The sequence below is a fragment of the Primulina tabacum genome, chromosome 5 (genome assembly GCF_025594145.1).
Source record: "Primulina tabacum isolate GXHZ01 chromosome 5, ASM2559414v2, whole genome shotgun sequence".
NCBI lineage: Eukaryota > Viridiplantae > Streptophyta > Magnoliopsida > Lamiales > Gesneriaceae > Primulina > Primulina tabacum.
The window spans coordinates 16,114,098-16,133,652 of NC_134554.1; the positions used below are offsets into that span (position 1 = coordinate 16,114,098).

At 36.9% G+C, this 19,555-nt stretch overlaps 1 protein-coding gene across 1 annotated transcript; it reads right to left on the reverse strand.

Moving 5' to 3' along the window:
- Positions 1-389: 389 nt before the first annotated feature.
- Positions 390-1,981, reverse strand: LOC142544184 (isoflavone reductase homolog; the record flags this gene model as incomplete). Its single annotated transcript, XM_075651247.1, has 3 exons — positions 390-1,052; positions 1,172-1,306; positions 1,835-1,981. Coding segments are annotated over 3 exons (384 nt in total), but the record flags the coding sequence as incomplete, so codon positions are not given.
- Between the last annotated feature and the right edge of the window lie 17,574 nt (positions 1,982-19,555).

A 19,555-nucleotide genomic window follows, 5' to 3' on the forward strand; every position in this document is an offset into this window, starting at 1 on the left:
AACATAAAGTTGATATCCGTATTTCATTTTGTGTTATTTACATCGATTTATATGTAAAATATGTGTCAAAGTTATTTATAAATAAAATATAAATAACAAAAAATAGAGTGTAAGTATCAATTTCTTAAACACTAAATAATATTGGCCAAACAGTGACTATGAAGAAGAATTATTAATTAAAAATGTTGTGGAAGCTGAAGTTTAGGCACCATCTAACTACACAACCGATAAAATACAGATGAGATAAATTACAGATGAAGCTTCCAGTAAGTAGGAAATAAGACAAGACAAAACAAAACAAAACAAAAAATCGAATTTCAGCGTGAAGGAGCTGAAAAGGAGACACCTTCCAAGACGAGTTACAAATGCAAATAAAAGAGTTTGTATCTCACCTCGAATATTTTCCAGAACTTGTTCCTCCGGAATGTATGTTATTTCAATGTTTTTGCCAATCTTTTTCTCCCATAAAGAGACTAGATCATTGAGAGAAATTGCATTGGAATGAGGTCTAATGTAGAGGATCTTGTTCAAAGTTCTTGGATCATCCACAGTTGTGATGGTATAAGTGGCTATATCTTCTTTATTATTTACAGCTACATAAAAAGAACACAAAAATCTAAATAATTTCGTCCATTCAACTTTACACAATATCGTGGAATCATTATCAAAATGTAGATTGTACAGTTTTTCTTCCTTTCAGTTTCTAAACACATGCTTGATGTATTCTGACACATATTCGAGCCGTATCTGATATTAGATGAACTTAGTTTATATACCAAGGGCATAAGAAATTCAAGTCCATCTTTGATTTGCAAAAACAAATTGCTAGAAAAATCCATCATAATTGCTACTAACAACCATTTCTCACGTTCTTTGTCCCTTGGTGCATTTGTGGTGTCTATCTGCGCCAGTGTTATAGGAAATATACCAGCAAAGAAATTGCTTGAGACTTAGGTAAAAGGGATTCCTCCCACCCCAACAAAACAGCGAAACCGACCCTTTTGTTTCAAACGTTGATCTTGCTGGCTCAATGGCATGGACACGATCAACATCTGTTCCAAAATTCGGAAGGAAAGAATCGCTGGAGGTATCAAATATTTTTAAACCACCCCATCACACACACACACATAATTTAACCCTGTTTTTTGGAGGAAGTTGATTAAAAGTAAACCTTAACATTGCCAGCCTCCTTAATCACGGCAACAATCTTTTCTTGATCGGGTAACTGAGCATATCCGACGGTTGATATCACGTTGTCCACTTTCCTTATTGCCACAAACAAGCTCTCATGATCATACAAATCTCCCTACATCACATCAAAGTATCAAAACAACAGAAAAATGATAGCTAGTACGTTTTGAAATTTTCATTTACCTATGGTAAGTCATGTTTCAATAACTCTAATCCCATCTAAATTAAATAATTACCAAGTAGAATTTCACTCGCCAAAGGTAACATAAACATTTTGAGTTATGTTTGTAAATTTAGAATGAAAGTATATTTTTAAAATTTGAAGTAATGCGTACTTACATCATTACATATGCATTATGAACGAAAGAAATAGCACCACTTGAGATCACCAAAAGAATCCCACAAAATCAGCTCAATTTTTCGGTCCAAAATCCAATAAGAAGCAATTGTTTTGATTTATCTCTACATTTTTCCAAATAATTGAAGCATCAGCCAATTAATAATTGTTCAGAAAACATGCATCCATAAATCGAAAGAGATGGTGCCCATTTAACATATCATAATAAAACTCATCTAACCTATAATCACTCAATAATCTGATTCCAAACTTCAGTAGAAGATTAAATATGAAAATTGCACTCACAAGGACGAAGGTGACGCCAAATTTCTTGAAGCTTCGAATGAAGTCGGATTTTTGAGGAGCTGGAGCAGATAGAGTGGAGTCTCTAACTAAAATGAAAGTGGGGTGGCCGGCTTTAGCAGCGGCTTCCACGATGAATTTCCCGATGTATCAATCCCTCTGTTTGATGTATAAGCGATAGCTTGAGCTAGATGGTTGAGTTAGTTTTTGGTTAGCATGACAGTTGTGTGGCAGTTAGTCTACTTAAGAAATGGACTTCAGAAGAAACAATTTGATTTTTCATTTTCTCCTCCTTTTGTATAATAAAGTTCTCCTTGAGACTTTTTCTTCGATCAATTAATTATCTCCATCAATGGAGATTTGTGATTATTTGGATTGAATCTTAACATGGTATCTGATACATTACAGTTTTTGAAACAATTCTTTACCTACATTTCAAACCACTTCCACAAAAATGTTGAAATCATTCGCACCTACAATGCCACTGATTTTTTCTACACTGAATCTCGTTATCATATTTTGCTTCCATGGGCATTATTCATCAAAGTTTGAGATGATTTTATTTTCATTGCTTAATTGAGCATTTCTAATACTTCAAGTGAAGGAAGTTCGAGAGGATAGGTAACTGAAACTCATAGAGTTTAAGGGAGAAACGATGAGTTCGTAACATGGGAAAAATTACAAGTTGAGCTCCTTTCTCAAGAAAGTAAGCTAGTTTGTCTTGCATTTATTTTAAATAATGCTTTCTTCCTTGTCTGTATGGTTATGTTGGACCGAGTACTGCTTACTAAATTTTATGGTTGATAGTGAGAGTGCTCCTCAAATAATTTAAATTCCATAACAATTCAATTACAGTATTTTGATCATTATAACACATAAACGATAAGATAACAACCTAAAATACCAACAATTGCTTCGAACTCATAAATTGTGGGAAATGGTAATCTAGCACATGATCTCAACTTGGAGTAGCCAATAAAATGGGCGCAACTCAAATCTTTTGAACCGTAAAATAGCTCAAGTTCCAGAGTATCACAGATAGGAGAAAGAATGAATTTGTTATTCTCCTCTTGGGAGTAAAAATGTATATATCACATTGAGTCTTGGTTTGCTTTCTACTGGGAGTATTTAACCTCCGTAAACCTCCGTAACTAACTAACTAACTTGAAAAATGATTGCTTCCGAATTATGCAATGTTAACTCTAATAGCCTCCCCTCAAGATGTACTGTAAATATTTTGTACAGACATCTTGGACATGAGTTGTGATAGAGTGGATAGCGGAAGTGGTTTAGTAAACATCTCAGCAAGCTGGAGATGTGAACGGACGGGTAAAAGCTTGATAGACCCATCTTTGATTTTGTCTCGAATGAAATGACAATCAATCTCGATATGTTTAGTACGTTCGTGGAACATAGGATTGTTGGCAAGGTGAATGGCTGATTGATTGTCACAAAAGATGGTAGCTGGTGTTGAAAGAGAGATCTGTAGATCCTTGAGTAGTTGAGTGATCTAAATGACTTCACTGGTCGTAGTCGCCAACGCCCTGTACTCGGCTTCAGTGGATGATCTGGAAATCATGATTTGCTTTTTAGTTTTCCATGAGATGAGTGCATCTCCAAGAAATAAACAAAAACCTGTGGTCGATTTTCTGGTGCCAGGACAATTGGCCCAATCTGCATCTGAAAAAGCTCGCAATTGGATAGGAGACGTGGCTGGAAAGAAAATCCCTTGACCCGGATTAGCTTTGAGATACCTTAGAAGTTGGTGTACAGCATGTAATGAGTAGTTCGTGGCTTGGAAACATATTGACTAAGTTTGTGGACCGCAAACATAATGTCCGGTCTGGACAAAGTCAGATAAAGAAGACGTCCAATGAGACATCTATATTGTGTGATGTCGGTAAGTAGATCACCCTCAACAGAAGTGAGACGCACTTGTGGTGTCATGGGGACCTTGGCCGGTTTACAAGATAGTAAACCAGTGTCTTCAAGTAGTTGAAGTTTGTAATGGCGTTGAGATAAGTAAATGCCCTTGGAGGATCTAGCTATTTCAAGTCCAATGAAGTACTTAAGATCACCTAAATCTTTAAGTTTGAACGTTCTTTGAAGATCAGACTTGAGTCCTTGAATGAGAGTAAGTGAAGATCCTGCGATGATGATGTCATCAACATATACAAGTAGAGCTAAAAAGGAGTGAGCTGATCCTCTGGTAAACAAGGTGTGATCCGATGGAGATTGCTTGAAACCTGAATCCAGTAAGGCTTGAGAGAACTTTGTGTACCACTGTCTAGACGCTTGTCGTAGACCATATATGGATTTGTGGAGTTGACAGACAAGTTTTGGAGTTGTTGTATGTTGCTGGACAGGGGGGTGATAACCAAGAGGAAGGTCCATGTAAACTTCTTCCGATAGATCACCATTTAGGAATGCATTGTTGACATCTAGTTGAGCGAGAATCCAATTTTGACTAGCTGCCATTGCAAGGAAGACTTTGACAGTGGCTAGTTTGGCAACAGGAGAGAAAGTCTCAAAGAAGTCTACCCCTTCTTGTTGAGTGTAGCCCTTAGCAACTAGCCTGGCCTTGTGCCTGTCAACTGTACCATCGGATCTGTACTTGATCTTGTATACCCAACGACAACCAATCGACTGTTTGTTTGGGGGAAGTGGAACCACAGACCATGTATTATTTGCGTGCATTGCATCAAGTTCATCCTTCATTGCTGCGCGCCAAGAATAAAGTTTGACAGCTTGATGATAGAATTGAGGCTCAAATTGAGATGAAATATTGAGCACAAGATTTTTATAGGAATGAGAGAGTGAATCATATGATATGGAGTGAGTTAAGGGATAAGTAGTTGCTGATGAAGGTGGAGAATGGTATTTCAACATATGACAATGATACTCTCTTAGATATGAAGGTGGACGAGATACCCTTGAGGAGGTACGAGTGTCAGCCATAGGTAATGGAGTAGGAGATGGGAGTGCAGAAGCATCAATTGTATCTTGGGCCATAGTATCACTCTGCAAATTTTGTTGGATGCTGTTGTCAGAAGGTTGATGCATGGTTGCGGCCTGTGTATTGATGGGATCACGTGGCCTCAGATTATTGTGTAGATTATAGGTATGACAGGACTGTCCAAAGGGACTTGTGTGTCAACCGGAGCCGGGTTAGGGAGCACAGTTGAAGGAAATGGATCAATGAGCTCTTTTGTGGAAGATATATGGGAAAAATGAAATATCAACTCATGGAAGATGACATCTCTTGAGATGAATATTTCCTTTCTTTGCATATCCATCAGCTTGTATCCTTTCATACCCGATGGGTATCCTAAGAATACACATAATCGTGCTCGCGGCATAAATTTGTCACGATGGGCAGCTAATGTAGAAGCAAATGCAAGGCATCCGAAGACCCGTAAGTGGGTATAGTCGACTTGTTTATGATATAGCAGTTCATAGGGCGACTTATTTTGAGTGGATGGAGAAGGCACACGATTCACTAAGTAGGTAGCTGTCATTATGCATTCACTCCACAGACCAAGAGGTATGCTGGACTGAAAAAATAACGCCCGAGCAACATTAAGTAGATGTTGATGTTTGCGCTCTACGATTGAGTTTTGTTGTGGCGTTTCAACATAGGAGAACTGATGCAATATTCCTTTAGTCTGAAATAATTCCGTGAAGGCCAGTTCCTTAGCATTGTCCGTTCGAAATGCCTTTATTCTTTTACTGAATTGTGTTTCAATCATATTGCTAAACCTGGAGACTACACTTGAAGCTTCAGATTTGTGTTGCATTAGAAAAATCCATGTGAATCTAGTGCAATCATCAACCAAAGTCAGAAAATATCTATGTTTATTAACCGTGGGAACATGATACGGCCCCCATACATCACAATGTATAAGATCAAAAGCATTGTAAGACTTATTATTGAGATGAACAAATGGTAGACGTCTCTGTTTTGCTATTGGACAAACTGAGCAAGGTGCATCATCATGAACATCAGCATTACCAAAATGAAAATGTGTTTTTAAAATCTGTAAGACCTGCATGGACGGGTGTCCAAGTCTGCTATGCCAAGTTTGTATTCCAACCTGATTGACTGAAGCCTTCAGATATAGTGAGTTAGCATCTAGAGCATATAAGCCCTCTATCTTCTTACCCTTGCCAATCATCTTCTCTGTTGTTTTGTCCTGAATTATGAATGAGGCACAATCGAAATTGATTATATATGGCGTGGTGGCAAGAAGAGAACTGACAGATAGCAAATTAAAATTGAATTCTGGTATGTAAAGAACATCCAATAGAACCAAAGAATCACCCAGCTTAATGTCACCATAAAACTTAACCTCAACATATGCATTGTTAGGCAGAGTTACTCTTGAGTTGTCTACTGCCTTAAGAGCAATAAAAGCATTTGCATTGGAGCAAATGTGGCGAGACGCGCCAGAATCAATGATCCAACAGGTGGAAGAGTTCAATGCGCTGGGGATGGAAATTGAGAAACAAGTACCTGAGATAACTGAAGGATTATCACCCTCATGTTGATTAACTTTCTTTTCTGAAGTATAAAGCTGTTGAATCATCATGGCCATCAATTGTTCCACTTGATTCTTGTCAAAATTCTGGACAATGTTTGATGTTGTACCAACATTGTTTGTAAGGGTTTCAGAATGACAAATTTGATCAGTCTCTTGATGGACACAAGCGGCATGTCCTTTGTTTCCGTGCTTGTTTTTGGCCTTTAAACCAGGTGGATAGCCATGGATTTTGTAGCAAGTTTCAACCGTATGACCAAGAATGTTGCAATGAGTACAGAATGGTCTGCCTTTAGACAATCTTGGTGGTGGCCGATTGTTGAATTTTGATTGATTTTGGTCATTCTTGAATGCAAATGCCATGTTGGGGTTTGGGGCGTTCATGGAGCTTTGATTCCCAATGGCTCTTTGTCTTTTTTCTTGAACGACTAAAGCGAATACTCGGCTGATTGGCGGTAGAGGATCCAGGAGTAGAACTTGACTCCTAATATGCGTAAATGATTCATTCAGTCCCATGAGGAATGTCATTGTTAATCCATCTGAATATATGCTTCCAGATTCTTGACCCCATTGCAACCACATTTCCCGCAGCTACACATTGGCCGAAAGTGATTTAATTCTTCCCAAAGGGCCTTGATTTTGGTGAAATAAACACTGACTGAGTCTTGCCCTTGTCGAAGATTGATCAGATCCTTGCGAATCTGAAAGATTCTAGGACCATTGCTTTGTTGAAAACGATCCTTAAGATCGTTCCAGATATCCTTAAAATCTGTGATATGCTCTGATACCATATCACAGATAGGAGAAAGAATGAATTTGTTATTCTCCTCTTGGGAGTAAAAATGTATGTATCACATTGAGTCTTGGTTTGCTTTCTACTGGGAGTATTTAACCTCCGTAAACCTCCGTAACTAACTAACTAACTTGAAAAATGATTGCTTCTGAATTATGCAATGTTAACTCTAATACAGAGTTTTGATTTTTGCGTACAAGCAATCAAATTGGTTATTCCACATATTTGCTATTAAAAAATTTCTATAGGACATCAAAAGAATTGATGTGGAAAATTATGGTAGAAAACAATATCAATCTTGCGTAAGGAAAATAATAATTCAACGATATTTCATTTTGAGAACTTAAAAGGGCTATTAAAATAGTAATTGCAATGGATAAAAGGAAGAGAAACTCATTTTATGATGTTTTCCAGCTTTTTGGTGTGGCCCTATTGCGTATTATCGGTTATATTTACACAAGGAAAGATGCAAAAGAAACCAGGAAGAGAGGGAAGCGTTTTGTGAAGATTTTATTTATAGGAGAATGAATGGTTATGAGATAAAAGAGAGACAAGAAAATCGAGAGCTGCAGGAGCATCTTCACGTGATATTTTTATTCACATGCTTTGAGGTATATGTTTTTTCAATCCATTCATCCTTTTGGATGAAGTTTGAATTTTCTTGTTCTATTTTTCGTTTCAGCTGTTGTTTCCTACATTAAACTACAAGAAAATTGGAAGAGCTTTCACATAGAAAAGATTAAAAACGAGGAGACCTCAAAACAGGCTAAGGAAATACAAGATTCGATGCTTAATTGATTCTTTCTGGAAGATGATATGGAAATTAGCATATGCATCGTATTTTCTTTTTTATTGGGATATTTTTCACTGAATAATATGGAGGGGGCGGCCAAACGAGGGTGATGTAATTAGGGTTTGAGTTTAGGGCTTTAATAAAATAATTAGTGTTAATGGGTCCTTAATTAAAAATAAAGAGATTAAAAAGATTTTAGGCCAATTAAGCAATAAATAATCCACTTTAGCCCAAAAACACTTCCGAAAAATATATCGTTTAGGTACGTTTTTGAAAATATTGTCTGAACCCTCAAAAAGTCCCCCGACTCGCTAAATTTTGTATACCGGTTTAAAATATGACCCGATAAGTAAAAATACCCCATCTAGTCCCATTTTTTAAAATCTCATTAAATTACACCATATATTAAATAATTAAAAATATTTATTTAATAAAAACATTTTTTCTTAACTGTCATTGGTCTCCGTTCCTCGTTCGATTGCGAAATACTACTAAAAGCCCTAATGCATGAAACTTTAGTAAACTAAAATGCATATCCATGCAATAGTCATGCATTTAAGGCTTTAAAATAATTAAACACATATTTTAGTAAAATCCTAGATTGCATGCAGTCAGGTTACGTAGTTCAAATTTTCTATACCTTACAATTCTCCTCCCTTATATAGAATTTCGTCCTTGAAATTTAAAACGTACCGAATAACTCCGGGTAGCGACTCCTCATCTCAGTCTCGGTCTCGCAAGTAGCCTCCTCCTCGGAATGATTCAGCCACTTGACCTTGACCATCTGGATCACCTTGTTCCGGAGCCTCCTCTCCTGCCTGTCCAATATCTGAGTTGGTCTCTCCTCGAAAGAAAGGTTCGACGTCACCTGCAGTGGCTCAATATTCAGCACATGCGAAGGGTTCGACATGTACTTCCATAGCATCCAGATGTGGAACACGTTATGAACTCCTGTCAGATTCGGCGGTATTGCAACTCTATAAGCTAGTGTCTAAACTCTCTCGAGGATCTCGAATGGTCCTATGAATCTAGAATTGAGTTTTCCCTTCTTTCCGAATCTCATCACACCCTTCATCGTTGCGACCTTCACGAATACATGATCGTCCACTGTAAACTCTAGATCCTTACGCCGCTAATCTGCATAACTCTTATGTCGGCTCTTAGCGGTCTTCATCATGTCCCGAAATTTGACCACTAACTCTGCAGTCTGTCTGACAATATCTGGTCCCAACTCTGCTCTTTCCCATACCTCATCCCAATAAAGTGGTGACCTACACTTTTTCCCGTAAAGTGCCTCATATATAGCCATACCAATATATGTCTGATAGCTTTTGTTGTACGTGAACTCCAAGAGAGGTAACTTCGGCTCCTAGCTGTCCTGGAATTCGATCATGCAAGCTCTAAATAGGTCTTCCAAAATCTGAATCACCCTCTCATTCTGATCGTTGATCTGCGGGTGAAAATTTGTACTGAATAGCAACTTGGTACTCAATGCCTGATGCAGACTCTTCTAGAATGCAGACGTGAATCTCAGGTCCATGTCTGACACGATGGACACTGGAATCCCATGCAGTCTCGCTATCTTTCTGATATACAGCTCTGCGTACTGAGTCATAGTGAAAGTCAATTTCAAAGTGAAATTGACTTTCACTTTGAAAGGGCCGATAAAAATATTATCAATGATATTTTGGTCAAAACAAAAGTGGTCGATGCAACTTATCAATGATTTAAAGGAAGCCTTCTCCACTCTTCGTCATTACAGATTGAAGCTAAATCCGAGTAAGTGCACTTTTGGGATAAAAACTGGCAAGTTCTTGGGATTCGTGATCATTCATATGGGTATTGAAGAAACCCCGAAAAAATACATGACCTAGCTACTATGGGGTTGCCAGGGAATATTTACGTGGTACAAAAACTAATTGGGCGAATTGTAGCTCTGTCCCGATTGATCTCACGAGCTGTGGACCAGTCCCTCCCTTTCTTCAAAATACTCTGCAAGTCATTGAATTTTGAATGGACTAGAAAATGAACAAGTTTTTCAGGAGTTGAAATCTTACATAAACCATATACCCATCCTAAACAAACCAGTCTACCAAGCTAGGAACTAGTCCAAAGAGAAGCCTTGGTTCACCAACCAATTTGCTTACCACAAAAGAAAAGTTAGCTCTAGCTTTGATAATTACATCTCAGAAGTTGAGGTCATATTTCTTATCACACCTCATTATCGTGTTAACCAACAGTGCCTTATGAGAATTGTCTCTAGCACAAACGCCTTCGGAAGACTTGTTAAATGAGTAACAAAGCTCAGTCAATAAGACGTTCGATTTGAGCCTCGAACCACTATAAACACTCAAGCACTAACATATTTTCTGGATGAAACAGTTCAGATTGTGAGAAGAGCAATGGAAAGTATATGTGTACGAATCTTCTTGCAAAGCTGGAAGTGGGGTCGGTATCATCATGATCTCCCCCTGGGGAAAAGAAACCAGCATGGCTATGAAATTGGACTTCCGAGCATCTAATAATGAAGCAGAGTATGGATCCTTCATGTTGGGGCTCAAAGCCGCCCGAAACATGAGAGACACTCGAGCTGTCATCTAATCGGACTCACAGCTTGTGACTCAGCAAAGCAACGAGAAATTTGAAATAGAGAAGGGCAAGATGATCAAGTATGCTTAAGCTTTCAATCTAGCTCGGGAACACTTCACTGAGCTTCTTATACCGCACATCCCTCGCACTTACAATGGGAAAGGTGATCAGTTGGCCAAGATGTCTAGATCCTTGGACCGACCCCTCAGAGGCCGTTGGGCAAGAGTTATTTTCCTAGATTGAATATGCCAAGAAGATGGTATCCGAGTTAAAAGAAGGAAATTGTAGATCTATTTTATATATATATATATATATATATATATATATATATATCAATACATATGCAATAAGATCTTCCAGACCGAACAGAATAAAAAGTGGGAAACTAAGAGAAGACCTTCGTGTTTTGTACTTTTGGATACAAAAGATACCATGAGGCCTGTCTCACAACGTAAGATCATGAAACTCATTAAAAGTGTATCGTATATTCTAAACAGGTTCTTAGTCGATTTAGCCACCTAAAATAAGGATAAAGTTTGCTTGAGCTTGAGACTAGCATATGTGATGTAAAGATCATGTTGCATTGGTAAGGACATGTGGATGTATGAGCAATCATTTGATGATGTACTGAATCTTCCATCGCACTTTCCAAGTGATTATCACTTATCAAGTTGAATAATCAACTTTATACTTGTACATCATTAGTATTTTAACCCAGTTCAACCTAGAGGCTATGCGTACTAGCATGCACTTTGATCAATTTACCAAATCTATTAGGGTCATCAAGTGACGAGATTGAGTGTATTTTTGAAATACGTTGGAGCCAATGCATTGTAGTCGGGGATTCACCGTTCATCTACAGGTGTGGATATCATATATGATATGATAAGTTAATAGTGTAAGGAATCTCTGACCTTAGTAAAAAATGTGCATTTTTTAAGGTGTTTCCTTAGTTTCACATACTATGTCATTGTTATTACTCAAAGATACATCACGTCTTTATCAAATTAATTTGCAATTCTCGACATACCAATGGTTGCAGATTCGATCGGGAAATATGAGTTGCAGAGACCGTACTGTACGCTAATCATGACTTAAGATTTTTGCAGGCACTATCAGTGTTACCTATGGGATCCTGAGGCGATTCTACTAGATGCTCTCACCATGATCCGATGGGTGCAATCAGAGTTGAATTCTGGCGTTCTTGATCAGGAATTTGATGAAAAGAATGAGGCTAATTAGGGTAAGGCCGAATAGTTGGAGATTCAGGTCGACCACAACCTTAATGTTCTGTTGGATGCCTATCTCAACTGTCTTCGGTTCTTCTTCGGTGGCGAGCTGAACCTCTTCTTTGGGAAACATCCTCGCTGACCCGTTCCCACCATCCATTCTTCCATACGGGGCCTCCTCACTTCCACTTTCACCTCGTCAACATAATAGCGTCGGGCTAACTTCTGGTCTCCACAGATGACTCCCACCTTATTTCCTACAGGAAACTTCAACTTCTGATGATAGGTGTATCTCATAGCTCGGAACTCAGCCAGGGCAGGTCTGCCCAATATTCCGTTGTATGAAAAAGGTGCATCTACCACCGTAAGGGGAACATTATTTGTCCAAACAGTTGTACAACATGTCCCGTGAACCCGAATAAGGCCGTAGAGATGAGGTCAAACCCAAAGCCTTCTACCTTAATATGATCAAGGGTCTTCTTGAAGCAAACAGTAATTGAACTTCCCATATCATTGAAAATTCTTGCCACATCATAATTGACGATAGTGAGGGTTATTAACAAGGCATCGTCGTGGGGTGCCACAACATCTTTTAGGTCTTCTGGTTTGAAGCTAATAGTTGGATCAGACTTAGGAACAAGATCTCATCCAAAAAATTTCAATCTCCTCCCATGAGCTTTCCTAGCTTTGATCTCCATCGGTTTCCCTTCCATATATCATATGTGTTATACCTCGAGTTGGGTCATTGTCTATTTTTTCGACCCGAGATCTTTTATTACCTTCTGATTTGGATGATCAGCCTAACCCCCCTGATCAGGTTGGTTTTTCCTAGGTGGCGCCCTCTGATTTGCCGACGGAGGTCCCCAACCTCTCTTGTTAGCTTCATATTGTCCCTCAGCTCGTGTCAGGAGATCCTTTATATGCTGACCTCTATGCATGATTCTTTGCACTTCTTCTTCGAGTCTTTGGCAATCATTAGTGATGTGACCATTTCTTGACGAAATTCGTAGAATTTATCTAAGGTGGGTAAACGCAGACCTCTCTCGACTGGTCTTGGATGCTCCAACTTCCTTCTTTCCTCACATATTGTCATAACGCTCCTCGACTCTCTCTATTGTCATCTTCCTACTTAGCTCTACTTTCTTTTTCCCCCTATCCTTATCTTTTGACCTTACATTTGTCTTCCTCTGCTTCTGTGCATCTTCAAGGTTCACGTTTTTCTCAGCTCGGATCAGAAGCTCATCACAAGTGTGTGGGGTTTTTTTGTACCAAATAATTGAAAAACTAACCTCCCCAGAGGCCATGCGTGAAATCATTTACTAGCATCTTGGTAGCGACATCCTGCACCTCCAAGGCCGTGCCGTTAAATCACGTGATGAAATCCCTTAATAACTCTGCCTTACTTTGCTTCACATTGAACAAGCTCAGAGAGGTCTTAAAATTTCTTTTACTCATGGCGTATTAGTTCATAAAGACGGCGCTGAATTCCAAAAGTTTTTATTAGAGTGGGGTGGCAATAGATCGAACCACCTATGGGCCAAACCCACCAGGGTGGTGAGGAATACTCGGCACTTCACCCCATCCGAGTATCTGTGCATCAAGGCAGAATTGTTGAACCTCCCAAATGTTCCTCTAGATCGTACTACCGTCGTAATCCTTAAAGGTCGGCTAAAGAAAATTGAGTTGGAAGTTTTCATTTAGTATTTCTCGGGAGAATGGTCTCTCCTTGTCCAACAGTGGGGGTCAAGCAGAGGCGGGGTGGGGGTGGTGGAGCTCAATTTCGATGGAGAGCCTCTTCCACTTGTCTATTAATCAACTTGGCCAACTGATCCATACTGAAATTTGCCACACCTCTTCCTTGATTGTCGTTAGGACCTGTTCTTCGTCCTCTTCGTCCCCCCATATCTACGTCTTTTGTTCGAGCTTCCCACATACGGCTCCAATTGATATTGGCGAAAATCGCAAGGCCTGTTGGGAGGTCGGATCTCTTTTTGAAAGCTCGAGTCGGACCTTCGGATCTGGAAGCACAAACAGAAACGTTAAAAGGGGGCCGAAAAGTTATTCTGATATAGCCCCTCCAACGCTCAAGTCAGATAATAGAAAATTAAAGAGAGTATTGTATGTGTTCAGAATGAGTGAATATATGAATCCATAAACAATGACCCAAACCTGGTATTTATAGGATAATAGTTACTATGTGAGTAGAGTTCTTGTACGACTAAAACTCTGATATTTTTAGAATTCTAAATCTTTTGGAATTCTTCCCAGTTGGACTCTAGATTTTCAGAATTTTAGATAAGATTATATGAAATCTCCACGAGTCTGATCTTTGTGGATGATATATTGATATCTTTGACTGGAAGCTCCTGTGAGGCATGAACTTGTTTGCTGTGCAATGAGTTTGTCCAAGTTTTTAAAGATAACTCAGCTCGAGAGGTCGGCCTAGACTTTCCCAATCGCTGCGATGATATGTGCTGGGAGGTCGGATAAGATCTTGTTGGGAGGTCGACAACGTCTTGCTAATCGACGAGATTTTGGAAATATGAGAGGTCGGTTTGGTTGAGCTCCCGAATGACTTTCCAACGAATCCGAGCGACTTGAGCCTTTAGTGAATCTCTATATCCGATGAAACCGGGTGAATGATGACCTCTCAACTTATATAGATAGCGGGCAGGAACTCTCCCATATTTTCTCTAATAGGTCAAACTTATCTCCTTGGATATCAATAGTCATTACCGTTGTTTTAAGTTCTGTACCTTTCTTGGAATCCCCATGCTCTGTCTTGCTCTCTCTTCTTCGATTTATTTCAACCTACCCATGTGGACATTGTCCCCATGATAAGATGGATGACCAAGATTTGCTCATGCATATATAGGACCCACTTTTTTTTTGAAATTGTATGTGTGGCAAGATCTTACCCGTTGAAATTGAAGTGACGGTAGTGCCCACGTAGGTAGGATCTCATTAACCTCTTCTACTCCTTGTACTTTTAAAAACAATTAATAACATTGGCAGGCTTTTTCTTATTTACAATTCGACCTATTGTTATTTTAGTAATCCGACAGAATACCCCTTATATTTGTTTAATTCCATATTCAGATTTAAAAAAAAAATAAAATAAAAAGAAAAAGTTATGATAACCATTATCAATAAAGATTTTAAATATACATATACATATACCTTTTTTTCCCAATCATAATTTTAGTTCAAGATGACGATATAAATAATTTAATAAAGTTTTTTTTAAAAAAAAAAATTTGTCATTGAGCTAAATGTTTAGCAACTGTGACAATTAGTACAAACAACAAAGTAACATCCTTGACACAAAAGTTGCAAAATAACAATTAGAAAATATATCTTCGTATTTTAATACATATGTACTAGCCGCCGTGACAAAAACCATGCGTAACATTGTTTGTGTGGAACATGAAATAATAAATATAATACAAATCTATAAATAATTTAATATTCCTTAAAAATAATACAGAAGCATTAGTTCACGCAATAAGTTAATATATATATATATATATATATATATATATGTGATTAATTAAGCCAACAAATCAATATTTTTTACACAAAGCAGCATATAATACAAATCTATAAATAATTTAATATTCCTTAAAAATAATACAGAAGCATTAGTTCACGCAATAAGTTAATATATATATATATATATATATATGATTAATTAAGCCAACAAATCAATATTTTTTACACAAAGCAGCATATAATATTAAAATGACATGGAAACCAAAGGAAACAAATCACATATACGATACATATATGAGATCTCCTTGATACAAAAGTTGCAAATTAACTGTTTCTGGGGTAACCATACTTCCAAACATGGCCAATAGAATTAGAATAAGTCTCTTGTGAGACGATCTCATGAATTTTTATCTGTGAGACGGGTTAATTCTACCGATATTCACATTAAAAAATAATACTCCTAGCATAAAAAGTAATATTTTTCCATGGATGACTCAAATAAGAGATCTGTTTCACAAAATACGACCCGTGAGACCGTCTCATACAAATTTTTGCCATAAAATTATGGTTAGATATGTAAATAATTCTGTATTGTGTACAAAAGAGAGATCCTGCATTTTCTCTGAGATCCTCTTGCTTAATAAAAAGGTATAGATAAGCACAAAGTCACAACGACATAATTTGTGTATAAACAATTTCCAAAACATAACTGTAGAAATTACTAAATTATTTCGTATTTTCTCTGACATACGAACAAACACACAGACAGATATATGTGTGTGTATATATATACAGCACATCAAATCGAATTATTGCAGTCAAAAAATTCGTTTTAAATATATTTTTATTAACAACTTTTCATGAATTTAGTGAATAAACTATGACTATGTTCAATTTACTCAAATCTATTTAAAAAACTTGCACGTCATTACTTAGACATTATGACCAAATAATTGGTTGTTAAATCATTTTAGCCTTTTGATAGACAAGAAAGGAAAGCCCCATCAAAATTTGGTAAGTTTGTGGTGTTTTGAAGTTGTTAGGCAAATTTAATTAGTTTGGTATATGCCATCCCCACTTGTTTATGAATACGCTTTACCCCCACTAAGCAAAAGTTGAGGCAAACATCGAGGACAAAAATGTCATTATACAATATAAAATCATCATATATTTGAGTTTATTGTGAAAAAACATAATGACATCCATTGGTATATATGCATATCTTTTTTTTTTTTTTGTCTTACTGATTTTGTATCTTTTTTATAAAAAAAAATCATATTCTAGGAGTTGGAGGACTCGAACCTGAGTCATTACAAGGAAAAAACAAGGTGAGACCATTAGAGACAAAAGCTCGGTCTCATTTTTTATCTTATTATTATTGTTGATATATATATATATTTAGTATAAAAATAGAGAGCATACGATGAAAAAAGAAACGTGTTGTTTCGAGTTTAGTTATTAGAATGTATTTTTGAAATTATAACAAAAATTCAACAATATACCAAAAGTTAGTTAGGGAGTTTAACTTTAATTAACCGTATATATTATAAAAAGGTGTGTAATATAGATGGATACTGTATATGTTGCTCCCATGTTTTTCATTTATAAAATTAATTTTGTTGAATGTATTGTAATATAGGCACCGTTTGGCTCTCATTATGGAAAGAAGAAAAGATCGTGAATGTGTAATATAAGTGATAAAAAAATTTGATAAATATAAAAAAAATTGAGTAACATAATTACTTATTACATCATTTATATTACGTTTTACGTGAATTCGTATTTATCTTATCAACCGCATCGAACGACACGAAACAAACATGTCTGTGTGCGTTTGAGTAAATTAAACGGTATATAGAATTAGAGAGAACTTTTTTGTGGCTGTTGACGAACACAAATCATTATATAAGTAAAGTTAATAATTATTCCAACAACCAATGATAAATTACAACGAGGCAAGTTCGAATTTTTGTAATATAACTTTAAAATACTTTGGTACCAGACATGACGATACACGCCATGATCGTGTATACATACTGTTAAGATTAGAATTTGGACCTAACTCAATCCCAAAAGCTAGCTCAAGGGGAGAGGATTGTCCAAGACCATATATACAACTCCCAGGTATTTTATCCAACCGATGTGAGACAACTAACACACCTCTCTCACGTTCAGGAATGAACATCTGGAGCGTGAAGTTTACAAATGACCCAATTATGGGCAGAACGGGTGAACCAACTATGGGCAATCCAACACGTAATGGTGGAACCTGAACTCTGATATCATGCTAAGATTGGAACTTGGACCTAACTAAACCCCAAAAGCTAGCTCAAGGGGGGAGGATTGTCCAAGACCATATATACAACTTCCAGGTGTTTTATCCAACCGATGTAAGATAACTAACACATACATATATAATACATACATACATATATAATCTACATGTAATATTCATTGCAAGTTAAATTCAATATATAAAACTTAAAACAGTACTAGTACATCGATGCACGCAACAATATTTTTTATAGTTCATTTGGTTTATATTTAAACGAGAATCAAAATTAATTATAATAAATAGTGAAAGACTATAATGTAATTTTAAAAATAAATAGGAAAAAGAAAGAAAGAAAAAGCTCAAGTACGAATTGAACCAACGTTTGATGTTTAAGGAACAAAGAATCTATCCATTGAACTACATATCATAAGCATTAAAGTTTTACCATTTTATTAATATATATAATTAATAAAACAAACCATGATATTAAAACTTAATTACTCTAAGTGTCTCAAACTTAATAATATAGTATGGATTACGTGCATTAAAGTTAAGTTTTGGATTGAAAATTTTGAAGTTTATTTGGATTATTTAGATAATTATATTTTAGGTAGTTTTTAAGTGACTTGTACTAGTGATTACGATGTGTTTTATTTTATACATCCGAGATTGACATAATTTTTAATTGGCAAAAATTTATGTGAGACGGTCTCACGGGTCGTATTTTATAAGATGGATCTCTTATTTAGGTCATCCATGAAAAAATATTATTTTTTATGCTAAGGGACTGTTTGGTTTGGGTGATAAGGTGTGTTTATTTTTTTAACCCACCTTATCCATCGTTTGGTACGCGTGATTATTTAATCAAGTCAATACCTCCTATGAATGATTATGTTATATTAGGTGGGTTAAAATAATACCTCCTCACCCCCTAGTATTATTTATCCAACTCTTAATCCTTCATATTTTTCCAATTTTACCCTTCTCCTATATCCAAACTCACCACCACATCCCGCCACGACCGCCGCCACCGACCACCGACCGCCGCCGGCAGCCGCCGAGAACCAGCCAACGCCGGACCACCGACCGTCGCCGCCGACCGATAACTTCCGGCCAGCCGGCAGCCGTTGACTGCTGGCCGCACCGACGTTGCCGGAACGTTGTCGTCGCCGCCGCCAGACCGCCGCCGTCGTCGCCGGAGTGGAAGTAGAAAAAAAAAAGAAGAAAGGACAATTTTGTCCTTTCATCAAAAAATTCAAAATTATCATACACTTAAAAATCATACCAAACATAACACCATATATTACATTCCTACAACAATCATTTTCTTTATCATTTACTTACTAATCATTAGTTTATTTTATATTCCAAACCAAACGCAGCCTAAGAATATTACTTTTTATTGTGAACATCAGTAGGGTTGACCCGTCTCACAGATAAAGATTCATGAGACTGTCTCACAAGAGATTATTCTTTTTAATTTGAAATTAATATTTTTAAATTATTTATTTTCAAATTATTCAATGGGTAAATTGCTCATAAATCCTCAAACCCAAACTCAACTTTACCCAAACTCCCTACACATCAAAAACTTTCTTTAAACTCCCTAATACCTTAAAATGGACATAAATACCCTTATTCCTATTTTAAATTTAATTGATCCTCCGCGCTTTCAAAATGGTATCAGAGCGAAAGGTTGATTTATTTCAAACACAAATTTTATTTTAATAGTAACTAATTGTAAGAGAATGAGAATTTCGAAAAAATTATGAACCCGAACTTAGGTTCGAGAAAAATAATTTACAAGACTTATTCCAAAATTTTGGAATATCAACAAGTTCATCTAACTATTGTTAGATATCAGAAACAGAAAGGAAAGCAACAGCACCCTCAGGTAAACTCTCAGGTAAACTTATGATTCAAGCAAATAAACTTCTGGAGATAGTACCAGACTCCTCTAAGCTCTCTTTAGATCTTAGAGAAATCCAGAAAACAGTACAAAATTATGGCAACAT